Source organism: Artemia franciscana, chromosome 8 (genome assembly GCF_032884065.1).
Source record: "Artemia franciscana chromosome 8, ASM3288406v1, whole genome shotgun sequence".
Taxonomy (NCBI): domain Eukaryota; kingdom Metazoa; phylum Arthropoda; class Branchiopoda; order Anostraca; family Artemiidae; genus Artemia; species Artemia franciscana.
The window spans coordinates 6,221,522-6,248,287 of NC_088870.1; the positions used below are offsets into that span (position 1 = coordinate 6,221,522).

The 26,766-nt window shown below is 35.2% G+C and overlaps 1 protein-coding gene across 2 annotated transcripts in view; it reads left to right on the forward strand.

Annotated features, from left to right (window-relative positions):
* The window catches only part of LOC136029908 (DNA-directed RNA polymerases I, II, and III subunit RPABC1-like), a 39,108-nt gene extending 17,542 nt beyond the window's left edge, over nt 1-21,566 (forward strand). For both annotated transcript variants that reach the window (XM_065708410.1, XM_065708411.1), the window contains 4 exons: nt 11,093-11,247; nt 13,125-13,249; nt 17,120-17,189; nt 20,076-21,566. In XM_065708410.1, the coding sequence (XP_065564482.1) occupies nt 11,093-11,247; nt 13,125-13,249; nt 17,120-17,189; nt 20,076-20,165 (440 nt within the window). In that variant the 3' untranslated portion in view covers nt 20,166-21,566. The remainder of the gene's footprint in view (nt 1-11,092; nt 11,248-13,124; nt 13,250-17,119; nt 17,190-20,075) is intronic.
* Nucleotides 21,567-26,766: the final 5,200 nt, after the last annotated feature.

Below are 26,766 nucleotides of genomic sequence, written 5' to 3' on the forward strand. Positions count from 1 at the left end.
TTTAGCATGCAACACAAAAATTTCATTATGCGTTGAATTGGCTATCATTTAGAATGTATTAACCGAATCAAAATATTAGAAAGGGTTTCATGGTTTGGATGTCCAAGGCATAGTTCCATTGGATGGAAATATCCCTTTCGAATCGTAATACAGACACAAAGTCTTTAGAATATAAAGGTTCCCTTAAAAAAACGTCTTTACTGAGAAAGAAAAAATAAAAAGAAGAAAAAAAAAACGCTAAATCCCACAGAAAATAAAATCTCTTTGAATATTATGTAAAATCAGAGAAAAATTAACTTGCAACAAGTTTCACGAACAAAAATCATCACCCAAGAAATTTCATGAACAAAATTAGCTTTACTCGGAGAAAAATCAATATAAAAGTTTCACGAACAAAAAATCAGAACAAAAATCATAGAGAAGTGTAATAACTCATTTGAACGGAAAATCAATTTGCTAAAGCCCTCTTTAAGTGACCAAAAAGTTTGGAGGGCAACTATTCCCCCTCCCCGAAGACTCCCTCCAAAATCATCTCATCAAAATTTTGAGATAGCCATTTTGTTCAACTTAGTTCAAAGGTGTAATATTTTTTTGTTTTGGTGATGATGTAGCCGTCCATAGTCCCTGGGGAAAGGGCTGTACACTGTATCGGTACCGGACGTATCGGTATGGACGTATTGTTATTGGGTATGTTGGTATTGCACGCATCTTAGACATATTTTTAATAGCTCATATAAAAGATATTGCTCATATCTATGGCCTTCCTATAAATTCCACCATCAGCAAATTCCAAATGGCACTAAAAACAGCACTTTTGGTGCCATGTCTCAAGTGAAATAGCTGGGACTGTTGGGCTACCAAATCTTTTTAGAATAACTTTTAATGCCTCGTTTGAAAGGTATTGTTCACATTTGCGTGAATCAATTTTACCATTCGTAAGTGTGATATAGCACTAAAAACAACACTTCTGATATCACTTCTTAAATAGAAAAACTACTTTCTATTTAAAAGCTATTTAAAACGATTAAGCGTAAAAAAATTCATTTGAAACAGACTTTAATTTCTAATCGTTTTTCTGATAGCTGCAGAAATCTTCCCTTCAGTGTAAAATTTTTTCCTGGAACTCCAAACATGCTAAAAATAGCTTGGAAAATATCCGCATGCAAAATTGAGGTGGCAAAGAGAAAGTGAGAAAAATAAAAAGAATTTCGTTTCAAAATTATGTCAAATATCTCCACTGTGAAATTTTCCCTTGAAAGTCAGCCCCTAGTAATTTATCTTCCCACGGAAACTGCATGAAAACCTACCCCAACCACAAAATTCTCCCTCCCAAAAAAGTGTATATACTTCCCTATAACAAATACTGTACGTAAACAATGGGCGAATTTCTGAACTTGCAGGCCTCTCCCCAAGGGCTGTGGGAGGGAAAAGGGTCATATTACCCCTAAAAACATAGTTCAGCTATGCTGAACAAAATGACTATTTAATAATTTTGATTGAACAACTCTGGGGGAAAATGAGCATAGGAGAGACCCCCTACTATGTCCATTTTTTCTAACAGATAGCCGCCTGAGGGGGGTTAGTTGCCTTCCAACATTTCAGGTCACTAAAAGGGCACTAGAAGTTTATTTTCCTTTCAAATGCACTCTAACAATCTTCTATGGCCATTATTTCGATACGATCAACTCTAGAAAACAAATAAAATAAACACGCAACCATTATGTTTCTTTTGGCAAAAAAAAACTAAAAAATTCTATATTTTGTTATGTAGGAGCTTGAAACTTCTATACAAGGGTTCTCTGATGCGCTAAATCTGATCAGTAGCGACAATTTTATTTTGTTATTGGTGGTGGTTTTATTTGTTTTTAGTTCAGTGTTTTTTTCTTTTTATCGTGTGCTGAGGACGCCTAATTTTTATACAGGCAAAATACCCGCGTTATTTTGGTCATTTCTCTCTTCTGGTAAAAATTTGAGTTTTTTTGTGGAGTTTTATCTCTCTTTGTTGTTTGATATAAATTTATATATATATCTTTATATACCAGCAATAATTATTTATTTTTTCTCGAAAACAGCTCCATATTTTTTTTCGGGAAAATCGGTATCTTTGGATATTCTCCCATAAAAAAAAACAACAACGATCTAGATAGGTAAGAAATCTGAGAAATCCGTTAAGAGCCGAAATTTTAGAAAAATAAATAAAGTAAACGAAACTAAAAAAAATGGAATTTCGATACGAGCAGATACATCAAAAGAATTGGATTTTTATGCTGATTTTAAATATATAAGTTTCATCAAATTTATTCTTTGTCATCAAAAGTTACGAGCCTGAGAAAATTTGCCTTATTTTGGAAAATGGGGTGAAACACCCTCTAAAAGTCATAGAATCTTTAACGAAAATTACACCATCGCATCCAGCGTATCAGACAACCCTATTGCAAAAATTTCAAGCTCTTATCTACAAAAATGTGGAATTTCTTTTTTTTTGCCAAAAGACAGATCACGGGTGCGTGTTTATTTTTTTCCCAGGGGTTATCGTATCGACCAAGTGGTCCTAGAATGTCGCAAGAGGACTCATTCTAACGGAAATGAAAAGTTCTTGTGCCCTTTTTAAGTGACCAAAAAAATAGGAGGGCACCTAAGCCCCTTCCCACGCTCATTTTTCCCAAAGTCAACGGATCAAAATTTTGAGATAGTCATTTTGTTCAGCATAGTCAAAAACCATAATAATTATGTCTGGGGATGACTTACTCCCCCACAGTCCCCGGGGAAGGGGCTGCAAGTTACAAATTTTGACCAGTGTTTACATGCATTAATGGTTATTGGGAAGTGTACATACGTTTTCAGGGGGATTTGTTTGGTTTGGGGGGGATTGAAGGGAGGGAGCTTTGTGGGAGGATATTTCCTTTGGGAAATATATCATGGGGGAAGAGAAATTAAATGATAAGGGCGGAAGATTTTCTAGCATTACTATAAAAAAAAAAACAATGAAAAAATAAACATGAAAAAGCTTTTTCAATTGAAAGTAAGAAGTAGCATTAAAACTTAAGACGAACAGAGACTATTACGCATATGAGGGGATCTTCTCCTCCTAAATACTTCGCTCTTTATGTTAAAGTATTTTTAGTAATTTCAACTATTTATTCTACGGGCTTTCTGATTCAGGAGTCATTCTTAAAGAATTGGGACAAAACTTAAGCTTTTGTGTAAAGAGCGAGGTATTAACGAGGGGACAAACCCCCTCAACAACTTCAGTTGTAAGGTACACACTGAAACCAAAAATAGGCCAATACCAATTGTGAGAAATATAGGGGAGTTTTATCACCGCCAGTGTCTTGGCTCTTCATTTTCATTTTTGACACTTTTTTGGAGTTTGATTACTTCAGACAATTTAGCAATGACCTTGCACGTTTCTTATTCCTTCAGCAGGGTATAATAAGTTACAAGATGCACTAGTCTATTGTGGCTTCAATCTCAAAACACTTAATTATATCAAGCAATCGATAACACATTATCGGCCACAAATATGCACTAGTTATTTTAAGGATGGCAGAAAGTCTGCATCTTTTCTTAGAAGCTTTTCGAAGACTTCAACATCGTTAATCGAAGGTGTTAAGAGACTACTCATAAATTTTATTTTTACAAGGATCGTGGATTATAGAATTTGTGTTGTTTTCAAGAGTTAGTTCTTTATTATAGTTTGTTTACAAAATTAACATTATTGCTCAATCGCCATAAATATTTTAGCAGTTTATATATTAACTTTGCGATCCTGAATTGAGAACTAAAATAGAATAAAATCATCTTGTCGAAAGATAAACGCGTATAAATTTTGCATTCACTTATTACGTCATGTATGGTTACAATCTACGATTATGATCATCATTCTTCAAGATTGTACATCAACATGCAGTTTTCTTTTGTAAAAAGTGATTCTATTTTTAAAACTTTGTTTTATAATTATAAAAGCCACTAGATTTAGCAATTTCCTTTAAGATGAGCCATTAAACAGCTCTCTATGATTTTTCAGTGTCCAGCTATCTGAGTGGAAAAAAAAAATGCCGGCCATACAGAATATCGTGGTTGCAGCCACTTTTACTTGATTTTCAAACCAATACATTCTCCTCGTTATCAAACAGTTCGTGGTAACGAACTGTAGTAAGGAGCGACCCGGCTCAATAGTAAACGAAACTCTAAAAAACGGAATTTCGATGCTAAAAGATATATCAAAAGAATCGGATTTTTATGCTGATTTTAAATATATAAGTTTCATCAAATTTAGTCTTTGTCATCAAAAGTTACGAGCCTGAGAAAATTTGCCTTATTTTGGAAAATAGGGGGTAACACCCCCTAAAAGTCATAGGATCTTAACGAAAATTACACCATCGCATTCAGCGTATCAGAGAACCCTATAGAAAAAATTTCAAGGTCCAATCTTCAAAAATGTGGAATTTCGTATTTTTTGCCAGAAGACAAATCACGGGTGCGTGTTTATTTATTTATTTATTTTTTTTTTTTTTATTTTTTTTTTTTCTCCCAGGGGTCATCGTATCGACCAAGTGGTCCTAGAGTGTTGCAAAAGGGCTCATTCTAACGGAAATGAAAAGTTCTAGTGCCCCTATTAAGTGACCAAAAAAATTGGAGGGCACCTAGGCCCCCTCCCACGCTCATTTTTTCCCCAAAGTCAACGGATCAAAATTTTGAGATAGCCATTTTGTTCCGCATAGTCGAAAACCATAATAACTATGTCTTTGGGGATGACTTACCGCCCACAGTCCCTGGGGGAGGGGCTGCAAGTTACAAACTTTGACCAATGTTTACATACAGTAATGGTTACTGGGAAGTGTACCGACGTTATCAGGGGGATTTTTTTGGTTTGGGTGTGGGGTTCAGGGGAGGAGGCTATATGGGAGGATCTTTCCTTGGAGGAATATTTCATGGGGGAAGAGAAATTCAATGAAAAGGGCGCAGGACTTTCTAGCATTACTATAAAAAAAACAAAACAATGAAAATGTAAACATGAAAAAGTTTTTTCAATTGAAAGTAAGGAGAAGCATTAAAACTTACAACGAACAGAGATTATTACGCATATGAGGGGTTCTAAAAATACTCTAGCATAAAGAGCGAGGTATTTAGGAGGAGATAAATACTTCGCTCTTTATGCTAAAATTTTTTTTAATAATTTCAACTATTTATTCTACGGCCTTTCTGATTCAGGGGTCATTCTTAAAGAATTGGGATAAAACAAGATTTAGTGTGAAGAGCGAGGTATTAACGAGGGGACCAACCCCCTCATATATATAATCAAAAATATAAGAATATAAAAGTTTGTTACGTAAGTTAATTCTTAAGTTACGTATTTTTTTTTACTAATAAAAACGTTCGTTAAAAATAAAAGATCTAGTTGCCTTTTTAAGTAACCGAAAAATTGGAGGGCAACTAGACCTCCTTCCCCACCCCTTATTTCTCAAAATCGTCTGATCAAAACTAAGAGAAAGCCATTTAGCCAAAAAAAGAATTAATATGCAAATTTCATTTTTATAATTTATGTACGGAGAGCCAAAATCAGACATGCATTAATTCAAAAACTTTCAGAAATTAAATAAAAAAACAAGTTTTTTTAAATGAAAGTAAGGAGCGACATTAAAACTTAAAACGAACAGAAATTACTCCGTATGTGAAAGGGGCTTTTCCTCCTCGACACCCCGCTCCTTGCGCTAAAGTTTGATTCTTTCTCGCAACTCTACTTTTTAAAACAATAAAAAACTTTAGCGTAAGGAGCGGGGTGTCGAGGAGGAAAAGCCCCTTTCATATACGGAGTAATTTCTGTTCGTTTTAAGTTTTAATGTCGCTCCTTACTTTCATTTAAAAAAACTTGTTTTTTTATTTAATTTAAGCTAAAGATTGTACTTTCCTATATAGGAAACTACATATTCGGTCTACGTATTGCAGACCATATTCGACAAGGCGATTCTATAGTGTACTTCTATAGGCTACTTTGTGTATCACTATGGGATGTGATTGTCTGTTACTAGGCTGCTAGCTACCGCTGCAACCCAGAAAGAAAAAAATAGTGGTGGCTATGGGTCCTAAAAGAAGTGATGGGATACTACTAATATCATAACTCAGGAGTGAAAATTACAGGTCTCTTAAAGTGCTGGATGCATAGATTTTAGGATAAATCTAGAGTTTATAAGTTAAAATTGTACATGACTACTAAATTTACCTTTAAATTTCTGATAATCGCATTACAATTGTGAAAAAAAAGAAAGGATAATAACTCCCCTTCCCCACTGGATCATGAACATCCTCCCCTTCCACAAAAGTCTCCTTTCTATATACCAACCATGGATCCTCATTTTAAATAGATTATTTATTATGCTTTCAAATTTACATTAGAATAAAATGATTTGGTCTCAAGCAAAGCCTAGAAGAAATGGGAATAATGTGGTGTTGCGCACAGGGAATTTTGTCTCAAGGGGAAAGTGAGCCAAATCGTAAATTGGTATCCTAAAGCAAAATTAGCCTTTAAGCTGGGAGGAAGGAGACACAATTTTAATTCGTACTTCGTAAAGTAAGAAATTTTAGTAGTTATAGTTAAAATGCTTCTTCTAAAAATGTATATGGTGATCCAGACAATTCATAGTTCAGCTCATACATTTACAAAGAGTAGAGTAAAAATACAGTTTGACCTCGGGGAAATTGCAACAAAATTTTTTCTGCACCAAAATCTTCAGGAAAATCAGCTAAAAAAAAGGAAAAAAAAATTACTCTAATCTCCATTGGACAAGTGCCCCAAATTTGTCCTCGGAGGGGGGGAAATCCATTTTTGTGTTAATAATTATTTGGAGTTTAAATAGTTTCCTATAAAATTCATTTTTCCGCACCCCAGTATTAATTTTCACCTTCATGGAATGGGATGAGAAGTGGTGAAGCACGCAGATCGTTATTTGACAGATTCCTGCGGCTAATTTTATATAAAATAAAGTAGTGTATTGCCAAATATGAGTTCAAAAAACCGTTTATTTTACTATTTACCTGATTTCAAACTCTGAGGAATCTGAGGGGTTGCTAAGCATAACTTCTTGAAGGCCACTTCTTTCATCGAAACTAAAACTTCTAATGGCGGCGCCATCTGAGAGACTTGCACCGGCTAGTGCACTGGGACCACGCCATCTTCAGTAGATTTTTTGATGCTGGTGAAGCATCTATCATAATGAGAAAATGCATTTTCCGTGACAAAGAGAGGCACCAATTCCGCTCTTATTGTTGTAGTGAATTGGACGTGTCTTGCCACTTCATTATTTGCATATAGCACTTGTGAAAGATGTACTTTGTGGCTGCCAAAGTTGGCGGATGCCGCTCTGTCTGAACGAAAACATTTGAACTTGAAACCCGCTTAGTAAATGCCCGGACCTGGACATCCTTCAGGGTCTTTTCATCGCCTTTCCCTTTGTTTATGTGGAGCAAAGTTTTCTCTCTAGCTTTGGTGATCTCCTGGTATTTGGATCCTGGTGTCATGAAGATCTTTCAAGCATCCTTAAAAATACCATCTTTAAGTAACAAGGAAAACACTTCTGGTTTCCCTACGTCGTAAAGTCTAGATGCTGTATTGCAGCCAGACATTGCGTTGCAAACGAGTAGATTTTCCGCTGCTTCGGCTCCTAATTGTTCTTGATCTTTTTATGTCATACACTCGTCGATTATTTTCATACGTGTCTGTCTGCATAAAGATATCATAGGCATCAAGCTTGGTGTGATACAGCAGAAGGACTAATAGGCCGGTATCATTCCAAATCAAAGTGGTCGACAAGGTTTCAGCACAACTGACTGCAGTCTGTACAACCATGACATTGACATCATCCTGAGCATGTAGAACCTTCCATTCTGAGTTTGCCTGTTTCTCAGTAAGTAGGTCAGCGAAGTGTTCTTTATTTTTGGATTTTCTTAAAGATTCCGCCTTACTTTTGACGATCCTCATGTTCGGAAAGAATTCTATCATTTTACAATCTTCAGCTGTGTGCAATTTTTCGTTGTTCGTCTATCAGTGTAAAAGTCAAAATCTACCACTACCTGGCTGAAATGTCTTTTGAGATAATTTTCGTAAGATTCTTCTATCTTAGAGTATGTGGATCCTTCGGTCCACGGTATTTAGTGTACTAGCCAGTTTCTGTCCAAATCTCTCTGGGAGGTTGTCAGTGTCACTCGACCACCGAAACCTTAAATTTTCATCAGTGCATTTGTTGGAGAGGCTTTATCAGCTGTGCCTCATCACCTCGAAACTAAAGAGCGATGGTGGAAAAGTACAGTGCTCAAACGACAGAACCCTGTTCAATTCAAAACCGCTGGTGCTAGCCACTACAATTAGAAGCTGGTAGATTAAAACTGGTAATACCATTCTCAGCCGTAGTTACACTCGTTTTCATAGTTCTCATTAATGTTTGTTTGGTCACCAAATCAGGAGAAAGTGCCGCCCAGTAGTTGTTAGTTCTCGGGATGAGAATGAGAAATGTTAGTTCTCAACTGAAAAGTCGACTGCATGAACAAGGAAGCAGGCGTCGTGTAAAGATTATGACCGGAAGCAGCAAAGAAAGGAAGCATTTCTAACAAATACTGTAGATAAAACTCAAAATTGCCTCTTCGTTCAGATCTCAGCTTCTTTTTCAAGATTCCAAGTAGGTCTAAATACCGAAACCAAAGATGGGCATTTCTGGACTCGGATAATCGTTCTTTTACACTATGAACTGTTTCATGAACAAGCTATGCTGCTTCTGACACCTACGCTTCGTTGATGGTTTCTCCTTCGAGGAGCATGTTGTACGCGTGTTTTGCCTTTTCAGGTTCAGGTTGCATGTCATCTGCATCAAACACTGCTATTTTGACGATAAAAGATTCGCATAAAGTGCTACCTCCAACAGACCATGGCCTCGCACAACAGGAGAGACACCTTAGCCTTGTAACATACCTCGCCCAGTGTTAGGCGCGTATGCTTGACTTATGGTTTCCAAAAGTCCTGATTCAGTCATAAGGAAGGCAGTGGCTCCAAAGGAAACTCTTGCGCGTGTCAAATCCATTTAGGACAACAATGACATATCTCAAAGCACTTACGGCAGGCTCTGCATCGACGATACACTTGCCTTCCAGTAAAGCGGTTGGTCAATAGTAATGACTAGAGTTTTTCCAGCTCGCTAGCATTATTCTTTTTTCTTGTTTTTTGGATGTAAATAAAACGGTACAAACCTTTTATATAGCCCTGAACCCAGTCATGTAGCAAGCACTATGGTACATGGCTCAACTGATTAGGTCAGCCAAAGAAAGGCACTAAGGAATGGAAACCACAAATTAGAGAGGTGGGGTGATTCTGGGATACTGGTTTGAAATTAAACTCTTCGAGACTCAAATTTTAAGGCACCATTCCTAGCTTGATAGGAAATGATGGATTGACCAAAAATTATTAAAATTACTAGTTCATATAGGGCGATTTTCACAACCGTTTTAGGTAAGATGAAGTAATTGACAAAGTTTTTTTTCTTTAATTTTTTTTATTCGCCACCATTCACTTCATAGGAAACGATCATAAAATACGACAACGTTATAATTTCGAGTTTTAACCCCCTCCCCGTCATTTTAGGATAGAAATGGGCTTAAGGGTACGGAAAAATATGAACCTGAATTCGGATTTGGAGTCAAAATGCTTGATTTTATAGGAAACGACTATTTAAACTCCTAAATATTTATAGTCACAAAAATCGATTTTCTCCCTCATTTTCCCCCTTCAAGGGCAAATTTGGGACACTTCTGCAATAGGATTCGAGTGATTTTTTTTTTTGTAATGAAGCTGATTTTTCTGAACTTTTTGGGGCTTATAAAAAAAATATGTCGCAATTTCTCCGAAGTTTGACCATTTTTTTTCCTTATCTTTCTTCCACTAAAATGATGGCGAGAGAAGTTGTTTTAGAATACACATGAAAAAACATTTTCCCTAAAGAGCATTTTAAACATTAGTAAAAAAACATTTTACACTAAAGAAAATACTTTTCACAAGGGCGTGCAAATTTTGGAGTGATTTCCGTGGAGATTGCTAGTAAAATAAGAAATTTCGAAACCATTTTGTATTTAAGGTTGGCTGATGAAAAATGAACATTTCATTCCTCTGGCCAGACCGTTTTTTTTTTTTCAAATTGTTCATGAGCCTCAGTTTTTTTCTCTTTTTTTCGTTTTTTGTCTAATCTAAAAAAAATTCCCACTACTAAGGGTGTAAATTTCGTATTTTCGTAGTCTAATTATAGATTATGGCATAATACAAGGACGCTAACTATTAAGCCAACTCCAAATGAGTATCTTATGATAGATACCATGGTTGCTTCATCCTAAGTTGCATAAAAAAGAAACAGATTCTGAGAAATAAAAAAGAATAATGGCTAGATTTCTTAATATTCTAAGTTGACAGATCCAAGGTCATTTATCAATATTCTAAGTATAAATATAATGATAAAGAAAACGTTCTGGATAACTTCCTTCAGTTAAATGAAAATTTACTCATTCAGATGGATGGTTCAACTAGGAGTGGTTATCGTTCATGGCGATGAATGGTAATTAAAGAGTGGCTACTGTCAATAGAAACCTGAAAAATGACCTATTTTGTATTATCATTTATTGATTTAAGTTACCTGTCTTCGACTATTAGCATAAGAATGTTTACATAATTTTAGGAAAAAGGGAAAATTCCAAAAGGGATTCAGTTTTAATGAGAATTACACCCTGAGATTCAACATGTATGTACCTCCTAGAGCGGACTATGTGCGAAAATACGTTATCCTATATACCTTTCTTCAGTTGGAGTACAAACTTTACTTGTTACTTAACTTGCCGTTGCATCTCATCTATGGACTTCGAGAGGTCCTTTCCCCCTTTTTTGTTTTCTCTTATTTTAGCTTCTTTTTTAGCCTATAAGTATATAAGTTAGAATAGTGAGTAAAATATGTCTAATAGATTTGTCTTCTTAGTGTATTTACCCTCTGATCAAATTTTGACTTTTTTTCTCTATCTTTTTTGTTTAATAAAACATTCGAATGTATATTTGTATTATTTCTAGATGAAATGTATATATGTTTCTCGGACGAGCCAGCAAACCTTCGAACCTTCACAAGGTTAAGTAATATTTTGCAAGACGAAAATGCCCTAAGAAGAGGAGGACAAACAAGCAGAGTTATTGTTGTTGTCCAGCGAGGCCCAACTCGCTCTAAAAAGGTAATGAATGAATGAAATATTTTATTACCCACCAGCACACAAAGCGAAAACGATGGAGTACAAATTGAGAAAAAAAAACAGGAAAAGAATAATTACTATACACAAAAATACATCACACCCATTACAAACAATGCAAAAAAGAATACTGATCCAGAGTTGGCCCATCTCTTTACTACACAGGCTAGACTCTATGTCATTAACGCTAAAAATAGGGTCGGTAATCAAATTATTTTCATAAGGAAACTGAATTTGAGATCAACTGGGGAGCTGAAAAAGGAACTTGAGCAACTTAAAAACAGTTTTCTAGTCTCTTTTTAATCTGTGCCTTTCTTAAGATCCTAAATTGGTTCCGGGAACCTGTGACAAAACAATCAACACGTATGCTCCGCATAATTTAACAGGAAGTGTAATTTTCTTCCTGTTCACTGTAGGTGAAGATAAGTTTAGGATCTTTCCATCTTATAATGCCATCATAAAGTTGGCTTTCTTAAGCACCGCTTCTTGTTAATGGGCTCGTGTAACCTGAAAAACAAAAGCTGCCACTGTCAGTTGTAATCTTGAATTTTAAATATTTTGTACATATTAAACTGTAAACTATCACCTTAATTTGGTAGGCTACAATTGTGTTAATTGTTTAGTGCCATTCATATTCAAAATAGTCAAGCAATAGCAGCTGTGCATCCAGGAGGTGACCTCCCTTCCCCATTTCTGAAATGAATTTAATTTTCACTTGCATGTATCGAAGGCTTAAATAATGCCCAATGACCTCACCCATCCCTTCTATGGATATTGTTCGGATAATGATCCTGGAATCCTTTATTGATCAATTCTTGTTCTTGTTTTTTGTCCATTATCATCCAAAACAGTCACATAAGGCAATGCGAGCTGTTTAACGGTCATTAGATTAAGTGCCTGAAACAATAAGCAGATGAGAAAATTAAAACAGAATTTGCACTGCTTTTTGTGGCCTATTTTACCAAATGTTTGTTGGAACAAAATAATTCCTTGTTATTTTGATGTTTAATTGGTTCTTGAACTTAAATAATGTGCTTAAGTGTATCTAATGTTGACTTCGCCAATTTTCCCTTAGTAAAACTTTTTAAGTTTTTTTTTGGGGGGGGGGGTGGCTGATCTTCATATTTACGTTTTTTTTGTAAAACTACAAAGCTGAGACTCAATTAAGTGGTTTTGAACCTAAAAAAGTTAACCTCTTGGAATTGTGTTCTGTACATCTCATTTAAGTGACAGCAGTCGCTTAAATAAAAGTTTTTTTTTTTAATTCTTGAATTACCAGTAATTAAATGCATACTATGTTTACTTATGGTGAAAAAAATTTCTTGCATCTAAAGCAGTTGACAAGTATTTCTTTTTTAAAATCTTACATGCTTGAACATTTTTCAAATCTAGAAGAATATTCCTTTTTTTGATTTTGCACGCAGATTCGAAAGTGACGGGATATATAGCCTACAGGATTTCAAAATAAATCACATTTATTATTATTATTATTATTCTTAATGGGAGAAATAAATGAGGATATAGGATTTCTTTTAAAAGTCTGTCTTTTCCCACTTTGTTTTGCTGAGCTTTACTATGGTTTTGTACTAGTTTCTTTACCTCTACTATGTCTGTACTACGTTTTGGTTGTGAAAAAACGATGGAATCTATTTTTATCCTTATCAAGTCGTTTCTCAAGAACCATTTTAAACAGAAAAGTTCTGACTTCGTCATTGGTCTCATTATGTTGAGGCTAGGGGAAGTCCGTCAATAACTTTACGTCAAATTTTTGTGTAGACGCTGATATTTTGCGTAAATATTTCAGTTCTGTAAGTATAAGATGATTGTACCTTTGTTACTAATGTATGATTCTTTCTTTGTAGGAAATTGGTGGTATAATCTTCGAATGTTTCAAAGAATTAGAGCTGTTCACCATCAATGATGATGCATTGGTCCTTGAAAAGCATGTGATTCTCACTCCTTCTGAGGAAGAACTCGATATGCTAGAGTAAGTTTTGTCTATGCCAAATATTTAACATATCGATAGTTCTCCGGCACAGCTGTCGTATCTGTGTTGGTCAAAGATTAATCCAAACAGTAATATCGTTATCTATAATCGTGACAAAGGATTTAAACTACAACCTAACCTAAACTTAAACTTAACCTAACCTGAAGCATTTCTGATGTGTCTGCTTGACAACTTGTGTGGGTATAGTATGTCTCGATTTAGTTCCATACAGTTTCTGTATATCCCGAATTTTTCACCTTAATACCCTTAGTTTTGATAGTAGTAATAGTAGTAGTAGAAGTAGTAATAATTGTAGTAGCATATACTTTAGCGGCAATAGTAGTAATAGAAGTAGTACTAATAGTAACAGTAGTATGAGTAGAAGCAGGAGCATTAGGATGCAAATATTTTCTTTTGATTAGTTCAACACCCATCCCAACAAGCCCTGTTAGTTTGAACTTCACACACCAAACTGTCACAGCAAGATATTGCTTTGACACCCTTTTGACAACCTGCATACAGAGGGCGTTTTATGATTCAGTTATCTTTCCTCCTAAAAATTTCTTGAAAATTTAGCTTCCTGCATCAGTTGTAGTCGTAATAGTAGTCGCAGTAGTAGTATTATTTATATGCAGTATTATACGAAGTTTATGCAATCACCCTTTCAATATAAAACTTGTGTGCCCTCGGGGCAAAACTTACAACCCTTGCCCTGAGGGTTGTGGGAGTTTGTCATCCTCAAAGACATAATTTATGGACCATTGCATTACGTTGACAAAAATGGCTATTTTAAAATTTTGGTTGGATTTATTCGAGGAAATAGTGGGCATGGGAGGGGGATGACTTGCCCTCATATCATTTTAAATTATTGAAAACACAATCCCTTTCAATTTCCAATCAAATGAGCTTTCTTTGAAGTTTGTACGACAACAAATGGCCATCTCAAAATTTATATCAGATGCATTTTGGGAAAATAAGAGGTCTGGGGGGGGGGTATCACCCTCCAATCACTCTGAACCTTGAAACGGGTACTAGAACTTCTGATTATCAATCCAATGAGCCTCCCCCCTCTCCGAAGTCTATACGATCACCATTCCTCTATATACCTTATATGCTCCCAGAGCACAACTTACAACCCTTGCCCTGAGGGCTGTGGGGGGGGGGGCTGTCATATTCAAATACATAATTTCCGGACCTTTCAATTGCTTTGAGCAAAATGGCTACCTGAAAATTTTGATTTGATGTGTTTGGGGAAATGGTCGGCGTGGGAGGAGGGGTTAGTTGCCCTCCAATCACTTTCGACTATTAATAAGGGCACTATTCCTTTCAATTTCCAATCCAATGAGCTCTTTTTGAAGTTTCTATGAAAACAAATGGCCATCTCAAAATTCTATCAAATGCATTTTGGAAAAATACGAGCTGTGTGTGTGTGTGGGTGGGGGCATCCACCCTTCGATCACTCTGAATCTCACAAAGGGCTCTAGAACTTTTATTACCTATCCAATGAGCCCCATCTGTGGTTTATACGATCACCCTTTATATATGTATATATATATATATATATATATATATATATATATATATATATATATATATATATATATATATATATATCTTTTGTGCCCCAGGACATAACTTACAACCCTTTCCCTGTGGCCCCGGGGGGGGGGGGGTTGTCATCCTCAAAGACATAATTTCGATTTTTTAAAGTTGAATAAACTATTATTTCAATACTTTGATTGGATATGTTTGGGGAAACGGTGGGCGTGGGAGCGGGGTTAGTTATCCTCCGGTCACTTCCGACTATTAAAAAGGGCACTAGCCCTTTCAATTTCCAACCGGATGATCTCTTTTTGAAGTTTTTACGAAAATAAATGGTCATATCAAAATTTCTATCAGATACATTTCGAGAAAATACGAGGTGTGGTATTCACCCTTCGATCACTGTCAATCTTAAAAACGACACTAGAACTTCCCTGTCCAATGGGCCCCCTCCGAAATTTATACGATCACCCTTTCTATATAAACCTCATATGCTCCCAAGGTATAACTTACAACCCTTGCCCTGAGGGCTTTGGGCGACATGATTTGGAAATCATGTCCTCAAAGACATGATTTCTGGACCTTTCGATTACGTTAAACAAAATGGTTATCTCAAATTTGATTGGGTGTGTTTGGGGGATTTCGGGAGTGGGAGGGGGGCTAGTTCCCCTCCAAATACTTTCAACTATTAAAAAGGACACTAGCCCTATAAATTTCCAATCGAATGAGCTCTTTTCGATGTTTTACAACAATAAAATAAAATGGTCATCTCAAAATTTCTATCCGATACATTTCAGGAAAGCAAGGGGTGTTGGGGGTGGGGGTGTTGACCCTCCTGTCACTCTGAAACATAAAAAGGGCACTACATATTCTGATAACTATTCTAATGAGCCCCCTTCGAAGTTTGTACGATCACCTTTTCTATATATACCTTATATGGCCCCAGGGTATAACTAATAAGCCATGTCCTGAGGGCTCCGGTGGTTTGTCATCCTCAAAGATATAATTTCCGGACCTTTCAATTATGTTAAACAAAATGGTAATCTCAAAATTTTGATTGGATGTGTTTGGGGTAGTGCTGGTCGTGGGAGGAGGGGTTGGTTGTCCTCCAATCAGTTTTTACTATAAAAAGTGTTCTAGCCCTTTCAATTTCCAATCGAAGAAGCTCTTTTTGAAATTTCTACGACAACAAATGGCCACCTCAAAATTTCCATCAGATACATTCGGGGAAAATGCGAGGTGTGGAAGGGGATGATAACTCTGAATCTTAAACTGGGAATTAGAACTTCTGACTACCAATCCAATAAACCCCCTCTGAAGTTTATACGATCACCCTTTCTATATATACCTTATATACCCCCTAAGTTGAATAAAATTGCTATCGCAAAATTTTGATTGGATGTGTTTGGAAACACGGTAGACGTGGGAGGAGGGATAGTTGCCCTCCAATAACTTTAAAAAGGGCACCAGCCCGTTCAATTTCTAATTAAATGAGCTTTTTTTGAAGTTCTATGCTAACAAATAGCCATCTAAAAATTTTTATCAGATCCATTTCAAGAAAATACGAGGTGTGTGTCTGGGGTGGGGTATCCACACTCCCATCACTCTGAATCTCAAAAAGGCTCTAAAACTTCTGAATAGCAATCCAATGATCCCCTTGCGAAGTTTATATGATCACTCTTTCTATATAAACCATATATGCCTCGAGGGCATAACTTACAACACTTGCCCTGAGTGCTGTTGGGGGTTGTCAACCTTAAATACATAATTTTCAGACCTTTCAACTACGTTGGACAAAATGCTATCTCAAATTTTGGTTGAGTGTATTTGGCAAAGTGGTTGGCATGGAAGGGGGGTTAGTTGTTCTCCAGTCACTTTCGGCTATTAAAAGGGGTAATTGCCCTTTAAATTTCCAATTGAATGAGCTCTTTTCAAAGTTTTTACGACACCTCCATCGATGCGAAGTGCCCGGGTCTAAAACCGAAAATAAAAACAAAAAATAAAGAATACATTGTGCCCATATCGCTCTTTACTTAGGCAGCGCTATTGTGCTGCCTATGATAAAGAGGATAGACCCAAGGTTTGCAGTTAGAAAATATTTGGTTGCCATGAAGGTGACTTTTATGTGTTTCAACCCCTTCCTCCATTGGAAAAAAATTTCCGATTTGTGTTCTTTCTAATGTTGAAAATATTGACAATATAGTGGATGTACTGTCGTTATAAAATCATGTTGATTGTTCCCACTCGCATACCTGTAAAACTGTTATATTTCGGAAGCTTAGCTTTTTATGTTCTAATATTCTTATTAATTTTTTTTTTCTGTTAAAGCGAAGAGAATATTCCGAGAATTCATTCTGATGACTTCGCTGCGCGCTATTTTGGACTAGAGAGAGGCCAAGTAAGTTAGTTTTGCTGGAATTCTTTATTTGATTGATTGAATTTTACCTTTTCTGTTTTACTTCAATCGTATTTGTCGTTAAATAATTTTTGCTGCTACTGAATGCAGCTTACTACTACTAATAACTCATTGCTGCACAAAATTGCCTAAGCTCAACATACCTGTACCAGCCTCTCATCAAACCAATCTGATTCAACCTACTCGTTGTTCCCTCCTCTGACATTCACACTTCCTTCTAATCTTTTCTCATAGTTTATTTTCTTTCTGTGCTTTGTGGTTCACCCCAGCTAATTACTGACAACCCAATTTTCGGCAATTTATCTTATTTCATCTACAAAACTCGAGCCATTAAACATTAGATGTCCCTTCTATCCTAAAGCCAATCATTGATACATGTAGCTCGAGCCCAGTGATAAAGAATATATAAAATGCAGTTTCTTCGCTGATACTGAATTACCAAATCTAAGTTTGTCATATTGTAAAATTGATGTGAAGCTAAAGAGCGGACGCAGAAGAGCCCCACAAGCTAGATAAAGCTGTTTTCAGTTGTATAAGAAAACACAAGAATAAATTTTCTACTGTGAATATGTTTTTTCCCTTAATTTTTTGTAAATAAAAAAGCAGTTCAGTCAAAGATATTTTTTAAATTGCTTTTAAATTGTCAATAAGTACTTCTCATTTTAAACCTGCTAGAAGAATTTGTTCTTTTTGTGCAGTATCTTCCAAACTGTTGATTTTGTTTAACTTGAGTTTGATGACAAATTATTTTTCTTCTTTTTTTTCGCTAAAACTAAAAATAAAGGACAAAATACGGTATTCTTTACTTTTTGGAAAACTTGATTAGATAGTCATTTCAGCCAAGGAAAAAATTGTATCTCTTGTCGTCTTTATCTTTTGCGCTGAATCTTTCGTGTTTCTGTTATTTTTTGCTCATTTTATAAACTTTTCGCCAGCTAGTTTACGAGATAAAGGCTGATATGGAGTAAAATTATTTGATTTTGGAAAGTCTTTGAGAAAACCACCAAAATATGGAAAGTCAAAGAATTTACGAGAAATCTCCGCTAGTGTTAACCCTAGAGGTGGTGTTAAGAAGAGGTGGAAACCGAGCCTGAGTCAGGCTTAATTACAATAAATACGATTACTAACTTCATTTGACCCTAGGTGAAATCAGTATCACTAGGCAATTCCTTTTGTTGAATCCCCCCCCCCTTATTTCAGTCATTATCGAGAGTTTGATAAATATATAGTGAGTTTGATAAATGTTGCCCCTTAAAGAATGTTAAAAAGAAAAAAAAAGCGTTGGAAAGTATGAATGACGACTGGTATCCTTGTATCTGTAATGATCCAAAAGAAATTGAGGAAAATCTATGCAAGTATTTTTCTGAGGATGGCTCTAAGCTGTGCCATGAAGCAGTTAAAAGATCAAAAAGTCCACCAGTCCCCAAACTTAAACCTCGTCATGTTACTTCAGAATTCCTTTTTACAAATTGTGATGAAAATGAAATAAATGAAATAATTATGAGAATGAAATCGCAATCTTGTGGAGTAGATGAAGTATCGTTAAAAGTTTTTAAAGCAACAAAAACAATTGTTATTCCTATTTAGACTCATCCGAATAATTTATCACTTGAAGAGGGAACTTTTCCAGAAAGACTTAAAATACCCCGAGTGCTACCCCTTCACAAAGGGAATTCAAAAAATGACCCGAGTAATTACCGACCCATTCTTATTTTACCTTTTTTTTCGAAGATTTATGCGAAGGTAGTCCATAAAAGAATGTATGATTACCTCCAGGAGCAGAATTTCTTTGTGATACCCGATTTGGCTTTCGCAAAGGACTTTCTACAGACCTTGCAATTCTGAAATTGGTTGACTGGGTGAATGATGCATTTGGTAAAGGCCTAATACCCGCAGCTTTACTTTTAGACATTAAAAATGCATTTGACACTGTTGATCATGATAAATTACTCCAAATTCTTGAATCAATCGATGTACGTAATGTGGCTTTAAAAATGGTTTTGTTCGTATTTTATTAACAAAGCTCAAGTTGTACAAAATGCAAATGCAACATCAGAGCGCCATCTTTTAACGTGTGAAGTGCCACAAGGTTCAATAACGGGACCACTGCTTTTTCTCATTTATATTGACCATGTAAAATATTATTTATCTGAAGCTAATATCATAATATTGGCAGATGACACACTTCTTTTTGTTGCATGTGAAAATCTAGCTTCTTTATTTAAAAAAATGGAATTTGCTCTGACTGAATTTGTAACATGGGCTGATTCACAGTATTTAACACTAAATTGTGGTAAAACAAATTATATTTTATTTTCTATAATCGGATCAGTCCAAACAAACCTCAATTTAAATGTCAAAAATAATATTATAAATAGAGTAAAAAACCAGTAGATATCCTGGATTTATAATTGATGAGAATATTTCGTGAAAAAAACATGCCAAATTAATTGGTAACAAACTTTCAAGGTGCCTTGGAGTTATCCGCCGTCTTCTATTTCCCTATTTCTGTATTCTGTTTCCCTAAAAAAAAAGGTCCGAAAATGATTTACCATTCTATTTTTCATCTCCATTTGTCTTATGGATGCTCTATATGGGCAAATAACTTTCCTAAAAATATTCTTTTATTTTTGAAGATACTATATATTTTTAAGACACTTGTAAAATAACTTGCAAAAAAGCAAAACAAATTTCCAAAATCAGATAAAACCGACAAAGCTAAAGTTGTCCAGCTTTTGTAGAGTAGTAAGGTCTAGAATACAAAACGATGACTATTGTAAATTTTGAAATGAACGCATTTGTGAATTAAGTGAATAAGAAATTCATAACAGGAAATTCTCACTTATGAGATTTTTTCTATTTTTACAGGTTGTGAAGATTGTTCGTCCATCAGGACTATGTGTACCTCCTCACATTTGTACCTGTAGACCATACATGTCTTATAGACTTGTGGTCTAGCACCCCTTTTGAAGAGAAAATATGTTATTGCTAACCAAAATTGCTTGTGTTTTCAGTATGTTTTTCCACTGCTTTGATTAAATAGATGTTCTGCTTCTCATTATAAATCTATTTGTTTTGTAATTGCTCTTCCAAAAATTCCTAATGTCTGCACAAGCTAATCAAGGATTTATCTAGGATTTTGGGTGTTGTAATTGAATGTTTGGGGCCTTGTAACCATGATTTCAAGTAAAGAATTTGCGCTGGCATCAGTAGTAGCAATATCAAACTGCCATGGCTTTAAAACAAAAAGCAATCAAAAGGGATAATGACAATGATTCTCCTGGTCTCACAAGTCAAGTTCCTTCTCCGTTGTTTTAGGCTCCTAGTAGTCAAATATTCAGCTACTAATATACCAGATTTTGTTTTTAAATTTGAGATCCTCCCTAGTCGACCTTCCCTAGAACAATCAAGGGAATGCTTTTCTCAAATTTAAAAAAAAAAATTGGAACTAATCAGTCACCACGATTACAGTAGGCCTAAGGTTCTCAAAGTACAGGAGAAACATGTTCATCACTAGGTTCACCATTGGTTGAGAAGAAGTAAAGCGAGTGCTTATTTTTCACACAAAAGAAGGAAAGATGGACATCATTTTTCTTTCTTTTTCTGAAAGAATTCAGCATTTATGTTTTGCCACCTTGAATATTGCTACAAGACTATATTGAGCGCAAGGAACTGTTGTTCCATCATGTCTCATGATAGTATTTGAAGTACCAAGGACATCAAAATGAAAATATTTTTTGCCCTCTGGCTCCATCTGGTCTATTTGTATCTGAAAACAGGGATTTTCTCCAGATTTATTTTGGTTATTACGAAATTATAAAGATTACGAAACATGTGAACTCTTGGATGAAGTTTCGCCATTGTTGGCACTCTGAACTGTCAAAAAAAAAGTATAAACTAATTCACTAAATTTGGTGATACTTTTTGTTGGTAAGAATAGACAATCAGTTGGACATCAATGTCATAGTGTTTTATTCACACGTTTTTTCAAACAGAATTAACAACCCCAAAGGTATAGGACTTATTTTCGATAAGTGCTATTAGGCTATGTCACACAAGATTTTGAGTCTTCGAAATCTTATTTTTGGCGTCTGAAATAAAAAATTGAATTGAATATTTGCACATTACGCAACAATAATTATGTAAAAGTTATGTTTTGGAATCAGAAAAAAACAATTTGCCTGAATACCATCTCAAGGCTATTGATGCAAAATAGTGATAAATAAAGTCCCAAGATTTGTATTCTTATTTGTGTGTTTTTATTCCATAAAGTCAAATTAAATTAACTTTTCAGCTACTAATAGTAAATCTTATGTATCCCTTGTGGGGAAAATTTAATGTCAGAAAATGTACATATGAACAAGTCCGAAACTTTTCGAACTGAAACTTTGAAAAGGAAAGTTTTTCTTGTAAATGCACTAAACAGTTAAATTCCCCCTTCAATTCTTCAGATTCTAAAAATAGATCATATATATGCTTTGCGTCAAATAGAAACCGTCCAAGCTTTTGTCTCCTTCTTCTGTTTCAGCAAATGAGGGCTTTTCAGTCGTGACTGTTCAGCCATTTTCCTTTTGATTCACTCTGTGAGATGAACAGAGCTACTGAATTGGTTGCTTCTTATTTATCTTGAATCTGCTCAGATTTCTCTCAGTAAATCATTTGATTCTAGGAGTTGAAATATAAGAGGATAAACATTGAGTTTTGAGCTCTGTGTGTAGGTATAGTCAGATAGAGTCTCAGCTGATAGTGAGATTTTGTGGTGTTTGAAGCACTTTAACAGTTTATATTGCAGGGTATGCTGTGCATATGTCAGCATATTACATTCAAATTGGCAATAGTCAATTAATTGTTTAATTTTTTTAATTATAGTACCTGCAAAGAGGGGAAGAGGGAAATGAGCCTCCTAACTAGGGAACTGATAAGAAAACGACTGAAAATTTAGCCCGTTTGAGCCAGACCAATTTCAATGATAAATTTTAAAAAGGTGCTTATTGGGGAAGGGAGATAAAATTTGATTAAAATTATTTAACAATACCTCTGATAATCTCCAGCGGTATAGGTTTCTAATGGGGATTGGTCTCCCACTTGGCCGGTCAATATTTAAAGCATTTTTTGCAATTTCATACGCCTCATGGTTACCAATTATACATGATTGGCGTGGAACATACTGAAGGTAAGTTCTTAAGCCTCTTGAAGCAAGATTATCAATAATGCTAAGAAAATGAAAAGTCTCCGTATCCATCTTATACTATAATATTTTGTAAATTAACAATCAAAGGTTGATTATTCATAAGGTGCTCTAATGCCATGATTATGGCATTTAATTCTGCAGACATTATAGACACACTATCATACATTCTCTCACTCATTGTAATATTAAGGGGTTGGAGAAAAGCTCCACTCGCCACCTTGTTCATTTCGGACCCATCAACAAAAATTTGGATATAGTTTTATATGGAATTGTATTAAGTTCAGCAATTTTTTTCTGGGTGAAAGCAATGGGGGGGGGGGGAATATATGTCCAATAGACTTTGCTGGCACTGGGAATTTCTTCTGGGTATTGGCATATTCATTTGCAATGCCTCTATACATGGATCGATTTCTTAACCAGTTATGCACGGTGGGTGAGATATTAGCTTCAATTTCGTCGGATAATTTATCAAGAGAAATCTTGGTCTTTCATTCATTTGATAATATACTCTCAATTAACAGAAACTTAGTACTTGTGGGTTTCCTAAGACTATATATGAGACAATTAAATAATTTTGTCTTCTTTCAATTTTTTGCATCAGGGTCTTTGCACAAGCACCATAAACAATGAGCCCATAATCAGTATGGGGTCGTATATATGATTTGTAAAAATGGAATAAAGTTTTCCTATTACAACCCCAGGTATGGGTAGTAGTCTTTTTATTATTCTTATTTTTCTATAGCATCTTTTTTATTGTGTTTGTCTTGGGAAGGTGGAAATTAAGTTTTTGGTCAAGAATGAGACATAGGTAATTAATTTGATTTAATTTTGTAATAAGTATTCCATTTATTCCGTATATATGATTTGTAAAAATGGAGTAAAGTTTTCCTATTACAACCCCAGGTTATGGGTAGTAGCCTTTTCATTATTCTTATTTTCTATAGCATTTTTTATTGTGTTTGTCATGTGAAGGTGGAAATTAAGTTTTTGGTGTAGTATGAGACATAGGTAATTAATTTGATTTAATTTTGTAACAACTATTCCATATAGAGTTTGTCTTGCGCTAACATTATTTCGCTTATGGTGGAATTATTTTCGACTAGGTGGGTAGAATGGGTAAACTAGATTTTTGAGAAAATTTTTCAAATAGGAAAAGGGACTTTCGCAACTCTGAATGTACAATCTGATAGGTGATGCCTGTTGCGCATAATACCAGATCATCAGCATGTTGTAAATTGGTGTGTGGGATGCTTATGTCCAAGAGAAAAGAAGAAGATGAGGCAGCTCAAGACTGCACCCTGTGTAAGACCTATGGCTATTGTAGTTTTGGGTGAGGAAACAGAACCTACGCAAGTAATGAACCCTCGGTTTTCTATGAAAGATTTTACGAAGGGTACTAACTTTGGGGATAATCCAAAACTTGCGAGTTTAGCTAAAAGGATCTGATGGTTTACATTGTCAGATGCCTCTTCAAAGTCTAGGAATTGTATTTGTTAACAATATAAAAGAATCTGTTGATGAGTGGCGTTTCCTGAAACCAGTTTGATTATAAGGTATCGTACTCTTCTTCTCGACGAACCAAAGGAGTCGATGGTAAATCATTTTCTCCTTTACTTTTCCCAACAAAGGAGTAATCATTATTGGCCTGTAAGACTCAAGGTCGTAGGAGGGATGAACATTTCCAAACATTGGCGAATGTGGATGTAGTCCATGCATGATTATAGCAATTTAGGAGTTTCTGTTTATAAGAAGGGATAATATTCTTTATCCATGTCGGGCATATGTTATAGTACCCACTAGTAACCGTAGCCCTAACATGTTGTATTGCATTATTCAGTTCATGAATTGAGAAGGACATATAATTGCCGCCATTCGCTGCACTTTATCAAGCTTTGAAAATGGTTACGACTATGCGGCCCAAGGGTAGAGGCATTTACCCCCCCCCCCGGTCCAAAAAACCCTCCCCCGCCCTGAAAAATACCCCTCTGCGGCCGGTTGGTCCCCAATCACTTTCGATATATAGAAAAAAGGACTAGAACTCTCAATTTCTGGAGTAATGAGCATCCTCTGATTTTCTGCGACCATGAAGTGGAGGTGCGGATGAGGAAAAGGTAGTCCCCTCTCTGCTCCAATAAGGAATAAATTCTTCTCGTTTTGGAGCTTAATATTACTCTTTCTTTTCATAATAACAGCGTAGACAGAAATATTCCAAGAAATATAGAGCAATTAAACATCAGTTTCACATTTTGAAGCAATTTTTAAAGTTTTTATACTCCCCCCCAATAGATAACCCCTCCCCCAAAAAGCTGTGGATACGGCCCTATGGAACATAAATCAATTTCCACCTCTATCCTCTCCTCGTCTTTCCCTTAGAGCCAATTCTGTATTTATTTTAAGGCTCAATGAGAGTTGGGATGTTTTGGCATTGAAATGCTTCCTTTTAGGTATCTCTACCTTACTACATTTGATCTCTCTTTATTTCTGTGAGATATTTCTGGTTTACGCTGTTATTATGAAAGTAAAGGGTAACATGATGCCCCAAAATGAAGAGAATTTATTCTGTATAGGAGGGGCTTACCTTTCCCTAACTCCACCTCCACCTCAGTGCCACAGAAACTTCAGACGGTGCTCATTACATCAGAAATTGAGAGTTGTAGTCCTTTTTTTGTAAGTTGAAAGTGGCTGGAGACCAACCAGGCAAGGGAAAGGGTAACATGAGTCAGCTAACTATCCAAAATCCCTCCGCCAAACTAATGTTTGTACTATAGCATTTGCTGCCTTGACAACAGATCCAATGTGTTAATCTAATCCAAGAACCGTAAATAGTGAGGGTGACCAGTGAGAATATTTGCTGAATGAACAAGGAGAAAATATATTATGTTGGTTTTATGTTATATTTCTTAATTCATAATCACTTCTGCTTTTACGTTATATTTTTTTTATAGAAAATTTAAGCTTCAGGTTTAAATTTGCTCTTTTATTTACATGAAAAAACTATGTATAAAATTTGATATGTCTAGAAACGATTCAGCAAGGTGAAAAAAAAACTATAGTGTTAATTTATTAAAGGTAATGATTTTGATAAGACATATTATATTTCTAAGTTTGTGAGACCCGTATCAATAGTAATCGAAACAGTAAGAGCAGAATTTATATAGCAATATAAGCATCAAAGGATTTAAATTTTATGAAAAACATAAATATTAGTAAGGAGAAAAAAGATTAAACAAGAAAAATGAATATTTTTACTCTGAAGAAGAAGCGAAATGATTTCAAGATTTCTAAGAATCTAAGGAAGTAAAACTAACTTATCCGTGGTGGCAAATATTTTTGTCAACGGAAATAAAAGTTTCAATAGCGTTTTTATTGTTAGAATTTTATCTATGTTTATTTACATCTATTTATTAACATTCATTTTTATATTTACATTACATTTAAGTTTATTTATATTTCGGTAAAAATTTCATTATGTTATAGTTTTGTTGATGGCTTTTGTAATGTTATACCTTTCAAGTAATCTTCTTTGTCATACCGTTTGTGGTAACGAAGGAGCTACTTGGGCTAAGAGAAACTGAAACCTACAAAAAGGGTGTTTTGATAACAATACATACATCAAAAGAATCTTCTTTTAATGGAGATTTAGGATAAAACAGATTAATCAAGGTTCAAATTTATGTATGAAATTTTCGTGCTATTGTGTAAGCTGAGGGGCGGGGGATGCTTGATGCCTTTAATGCGCAATTTTAGGTCTAATGTTTCCGACTTCTTTAACCTTCAACATAAAAGAGGGTTTGAAAAGGGATGGGAAATTACTTAATAAACTGCTTTCATTTGGACTTTACCAAAACATAGATGATGTGTGGGGACAGCTTCCTTGTTCTAGAAAAAAAAAATCTTTGCTACTCAGGTTTGTATTCATATGCTTGCCAGTACAAAAGGTAGAGAGGACTGCCATGAGGAAATTTACCAGAACGAGGGAACCAAGTGTTACCAGAAACTTTTCTTTCCTCGATGATTAGATGAAGATATTGGGTTTTGTATTTACTTTTGTGTTTCAAGCAATTTTTGCCACAAACTATAAGTAAGGAGTGACTTGTGGCAATATCAGCCGAAACTCTAAAAATAATAATTAGAAACTCTAAAAAGGAAACAAATATATGCACTAATCTAATTAGTTTTTTATGATAATTATAAATCTGCTAAATTTAGACGAGCCTATATACACGAGTAAAACCAAAATATATGAGCCTTTGGAAATTCGTCTCATCTTCGAAAAGAGGGAAAACATTTCTAGTAGGAGGGGAAAAATTGATTTTTTTTTTCAGAGAAGGCTGATGACACCTGCCTGTTCATTTGTTAGTTGTTGTT